The following is a 5,695-nucleotide window of genomic DNA, read 5'->3' on the forward strand; positions in this document are numbered from 1 at the left end:
TCAACAATGAGAATCATGAAACAGAGAGATGAGCCTGAGAGTGTTTCACAACAACGTTCACTGACTTCTCCAATCGTCATTTCTCTGTCTTTGAGATTTTGCAATTTCCCGTCAAGCTCTCCATTGGGATTTTACTTGAATTACATCATGTTTATTTTTACCCCAGCTGTTGGGAGACACGTCAGCCTTGTGTGGATCTGAATATTCAGCGTGCTGGAGCGAGTATAAATGAATGACCGTGGAGATTCATCAGCTCAGAGTTTCTTCAGCGAGATCGCGGGCAGCTGGAAGACAGGCTGAATCTCACACAACATGCTTGAAACATTTTTCCGTGTGAGAAAGATATGGTACATGGTCATTGCCGTTATTGGTGTTCCCGGTAAGAACAGAGGCGAAGTAGTTTTTTTAATTCTGTGTGCATGGTCTTTGGACTCGTTCTATTACCGACAGCGCTGTGATGCCGGTGTCAAAATTCCGTGTTCGAGACTTCCTTACAGTTTAATCAGTGGCCTCGATTGAAATAAACTTGAGGTTGAAACAGATGGAGAATGGATGATCGGGAGCCATGGACTCATTTTGCGGATTCGTGGCGGGCAGTTTTGATTTGTCAAAGCAAAGCCGCTGTGAAAGTAAATCCTGCGCTTGTGACCTTTGCGGGATACATGGTGTTACGCCGTAGAAATAACGGAACAGATTTTCCTGGTGAGATTGACGGGAGAACTCTGGACATCAGTTGCGTGTGAGACTTTGAACCATCGGGAGTTTTGAAAGTACATAGAAGGGAGTATGTGTGTTCTAGTGGACCAGGTGTTGCTTCCGCGCCCCATTCCCCATGAGGTGAAGAGGGAGTGAAGCGCCAACATGGCTTTGTCCTTTATTGGGCAGACGGGGTAAGGTACATGCGATACTCCGCCCTGGAAAAATAAGCGCCGTAGCGATTAGAATAATGCTGCAGTAATTTGGAGAAACCCCTAAAAGAAGCAGATGTTTTAATATAATTTCATGGTCTTTCCTTTGGAAATTGGATGGTTTAGCCACTAACCTGCACAATACCTGAAGCGATCAGCAGGTCAGGCAGAATCTTTAAACACGAAATTGGGAGCTTTCTGATCGGAAACTTTGACTACATGTGAAGGAACCCCGGACAAGAGTGGCGCACCCGGTGGGGAGGGGGTGACAAATGGGCAGCCGAGGAGGAGTCGAAGTGTTGCAATGGGGGAAATAGATTTGCTTTGAAATTTGAAGTTTGCAAGTGAGCAACTTCGTTGTATTTTAGGGTGCCAGAACATAGGGGCCGGGAACGCGGCAATCACCATTGCTGAGGAAGTTGCGGAGGTGTCCTTGTTTTACACATCTGTGGAAAACCTGATTGTGGGAGATTTATATTGATTTTCTCAAAGCGCCCTCGGTGATCAGTTGACAATTCCTCTCTCCCAAACTCTGCTCTTCTTCCACTAAAGTGTACAGTGCATCTTCGCCCAGCAGACACGCGTTTGCGGCCGCTGCACCTCCTGCTTTACACCTTTTAAACATCCAGAAATGAGTTGTCTGCAAAGATTAACAGTTTCCAGCTTATATCTGTTTTGAAACCTAAGGGGAAACGAGACAGTAATTCAGTCATTCTTCCTTGTTGTTCCTCCAGTGAATTTAGTGGCGATTGCAATCCTGTCCCGGGGAAAGTGCGGACTCTCCACCTGTACCACTCGCTACCTGGTAGCCATGGCGACGGCGGATCTACTAACTATCATATTTGCGGTCATATTTTGGCGAGTCAGTTATTATTACTTCCCCGGAACTTTCCTGGACATCACTCCCGTGTGTACTATGATCTCTGTTCTGGGAGAGGCAGCCACAGATTGTTCTGTCTGGTTCACCGTCAGCTTTACATTTGATCGCTTTGTAGCCATCTGTTGGCAGAAGCAGAAAACAAAATATTGCACCGGGAAAACTGCGGCTGTGGTTCTGACAACAACCGGTGTTCTGCTCTGTTTTGAAAATGTGCCCTACTTATTTAAGTATCGTCCTGTGAAAGTGATTGTCAATATCCCCTGGGACTGTATTCCAAAGCCCGGGTCCTTTACGGATCCTGGATGGGTGGGCTACAGATGGCTTTCTAAACTTCTAACACCATTACTCCCGTTCGTGTTAATACTACTGCTCAATGCTCTGACAGTCAGACACATTTTGGTGACTAGTTGCGTCCGTAAGGGGCTGAGGGGTCAGAGCAAGGCGGAGAACCGCAGTGACCCGGAGATGGAGAGCAGGAGGAGGTCTGTGATCTTACTTCTCACCATCTCCGGGAGCTTCATCATCTTGTGGTCGGTAAATGTTGTCGAATTCCTTTATTATATCATTGCCGGGTTGGATCAGAATAATTACAACGATTCGGAATACATATTTCAACACACCGGATACATGCTGATGATATTAAGTTGCTGCACAAACACGTTTATTTATGGGGTAACTCAGTCCAAGTTCAGAGAGCAGTTCATCAGCGCAGCGAAATATCCGCTCGCACCAATTATTCAACTAACTACTAAAGAAAATATCTAAGCTCTTCTCAGAGTCAGTAGCAGTGTTTTCCATATTGAGACAACAGAACCGGCTGACATCGGGTAACGTGGTGGTGGCGAGAATAAAACTGTTTTAGAGCCCGAGAGGCACAGCACGGGATCAGACCCTTCAGCTCCCGCAGCTCGAGTACCCCTCCTCCCACCTAAATTTAATCTCATCATACCTTATATATTTAAAACAAATATTTTTCACAACATTCCCGCTCTCGTCACAGCCCCACCCCTTTGGATAATGAGAGTGCGGGTTTGGATCAGAGGACATTAAAGACCAAGTCAGCCGAAATGCAACTCATTCGTTACTTTAGTCGTTTGCAGAAGAATGAAATGAAAACAAGGAAATGAAAGGTCCACACGAATTTACAGTAAACCTTGCGCTTGTCCTTTGTATTAGATAAACCTTTTATGGAGAAATGTTTAACACAACAGATCTAGTGCATTCTGCTTATAATTGTGCTGATTTCTTTGGTAAAACCCAGTGCGTACTCTTCTTCAAGGAGAGAACGTCGCCTCACTTCCGGATTTCTAATGATTTTCCATCCGAATAAACTGCATGTTGAATCTCCACTGCACTCACTCCAGTACAATCGTATATTTATTGTGATTCTTTTTCTCAGTTAAAGCTGGTAAAACTTCAGATATCAACAGAAATAATCACACTCATTTCTCTATTGTTATAAACTTTCGGACTATTCCACCTATCTTTAGTACGGTCGCCTTTGGGAGATTTACATAAATATAGCCGGGTAGGCCTAATTGTTTAATGCGATCGCGTTGTGTCTTTGGGGTGATACCAGTTGTAGATGTTACTGTTGGGACAATGTTTACCCCCTTCGTCTACCATAGACTTTCAATTTCCTCTTTCAAGTCAGGATATTTCTGATATTAGTGATTTCTGTAAATTATGTGTTATTTGGTGTGGCTTCATCAATTAAGTTCGTTTGTCTTGCTCGTTTATCCTGTGATATTATACCCCAACGGACATCATGGATCTGTCGTCATATAATTGTAGGACTCTCACTCTAAAACTGGATCAGGACAGTATTTGTACTAATATATAGCACCTTCCATGAGTTTGATCAGTATTTAAAGCAAGATTTTGTGGAATGGTTCTTGCAACTAGATGGCGCTTGTGTCGCTACTCAGATTGAATTCAGCTGCAGCAGGATAGTTTCTGCTTTCTCTTGGCATTTTGTACATTTACTGTTTTGAATATGTTGGCCTTTTATTGTGGATTTTAGATATTTTTGTGCACCACCAGATCTGAGTTGCCCAAGGAAAAACTCTGTTTCCGGGAGTTGGTCTCCAACTTAGAGTGTGGCGTTGAATGCTTTCTTTGCGACACCTAGTCTGCTCACATCGTAAGGATGTCTTCCGTGGAGGGTCGAGTCCATCTATGGTGCCAATATCCTCATATTTCTGGGCTGAGATTGTATTTTAGTTTCGTGTTGTGTACTTCTTAGCAGAATGTCAAAAGCTGGAACGAGTGTTGAATCCTGTTTTCGTTGATGAGATGATATCCCTACAAGATTGAATGTTAGCATGACAGAGGGAATGGAAATCCGCCAACAACCTGTCTGAATGTGTGCAGCTCCATCACCTTCTTGCCTCCCCTCTCCACGGTGACACTCACGTTCTCCGTCTCCGCTTTCCATCTTCTCACTCTTCAGCACACCCTCATCTCTCAGTCTCACTCCATCTTCTCCTACCCTATTCTCCTCCTTTCCCCTCACAGTCAATGCTACCCCTACCTCCCTCTCGAACTTCTTTTCTCCCGTTTCTGTCCACAACCCCTCAGCCCACTGATTGACACTGAATCTCTCCGGGACTTCATGCGAGAAAAACACCCCATCCCTTTCAATGTGCAATGGTGAGAGAGAGAAAGAGGGAGAGAGAGAGAGGGAGAGAGAGAGAGACTAGGAACAAAAAAGACGGGGGTAGAGAAAAAAAGAGGAAGAGAGAGACTGGGTGAGAAGGGGACGTTCCGGAGGACAGACGGGGAGAGAAGCAGGTGAGAGAAACAGAGGGGAGATTATGGTGGGAAATCAGATCGACGTGCGATAGCAAAAAACGGGGAGCTAAAGACAGTGGCCGTGGAAGAAAGACGTGTAGAGAGAGGGTGGGGGTGCATAGGGGAGGGGAAAGAGACGGCGGTAGGAAAGAAGGAAAAAGACGGGATGAGCGGGGGAGAAGGGGCAGGGTATAAATCTGAGGGGAAAATAACTCTTGGCGGAGTAATATTGGGGAGAACGAGACGAAGAGAGATAGAGAGACAGGCAATGGGACCGGCAATGGGAGAGATAAGGGATGAGAGGTACTGGGTTGAGAAAGGCATTAAGGGGTAGAGAGGGAGATTGTGGAATGAGATAGCGTGGGGAAGGTAGGAACGATGGAGATACAGACGAGAGAGTGGGAGAGAGATTCGGCAGCGATAAAGGGGGAGACGGGGAGAGACAGTTGGAGACGAGATACTCCAGGGAGAGAGTGAAGCATGGGGTGAGAGAAAGAAGGCAGAGAGAAGCTGACATGGAATGCGCAGGGCAGAGAGAGAAGGAGAGACTGGGAGAGGAGAGACTGGAGAAAGAATGGTACTTGGGAATACAGAATCTGGCAGTGAGTTTGGAGTGATGAGGAGAGAGACAGGAGGGCGGAGGAGTGAGATAGGTAGAGGGAAAGGTGGGGAAGAAAGCGGCCGAGAAAGACCAGAGGCAGTGGAAGTCAAAAGATCTAGGGTGGGGTGAGAAATTTCAGATGGGGAGACAGATCGTAGTTAGGATGGAAATTGGCAGAGATCCAGAAGGGGAACGACCGGGATAAAGAGAGAGACACAGACGGCGGTGGAGACGGAGGTAGAGAGAGAGACGTGCGGAAGAGAGACTACGGGGGTAGAGAGAGAGAGAGAGAGAGAAGTGCCGAAGAGAGACTGCAGACAGAGATGATGGGGGCCTAGCGAGTGACTGGGGGGCGAGAGTCTTCTAGGGGACCGTGACGCGGGTAGAAAGAGAGACTCGTGGAAGTGAGAGACCGGGGTTGCGGAGTGAATCGGGTGAGTGCCTAGGTCAGCAAGTGTTTTAGAGACTGATGGGGGGGGGTGGTCGGGGAGAGATGGGGGATACAGAGAGTCG

At 46.5% G+C, this 5,695-nt stretch overlaps 1 protein-coding gene across 1 annotated transcript; it reads left to right on the plus strand.

The window, feature by feature from the left end:
• Window positions 1–275: 275 nt before the first annotated feature.
• Window positions 276–3,273, plus strand: LOC132389180 (probable G-protein coupled receptor 139). The gene is made up of 2 exons (XM_059961641.1): window positions 276–379; window positions 1,643–3,273. The coding sequence occupies exons 1-2, from the start codon at window positions 313–315 to the stop codon at window positions 2,551–2,553; spliced, it is 978 nt and encodes a 325-aa protein (XP_059817624.1). The 5' UTR covers window positions 276–312; the 3' UTR covers window positions 2,554–3,273.
• Window positions 3,274–5,695: the final 2,422 nt, after the last annotated feature.

The sequence above is a fragment of the Hypanus sabinus genome, unplaced genomic scaffold (genome assembly GCF_030144855.1).
Source record: "Hypanus sabinus isolate sHypSab1 unplaced genomic scaffold, sHypSab1.hap1 scaffold_491, whole genome shotgun sequence".
NCBI classification, from domain to species: domain Eukaryota; kingdom Metazoa; phylum Chordata; class Chondrichthyes; order Myliobatiformes; family Dasyatidae; genus Hypanus; species Hypanus sabinus.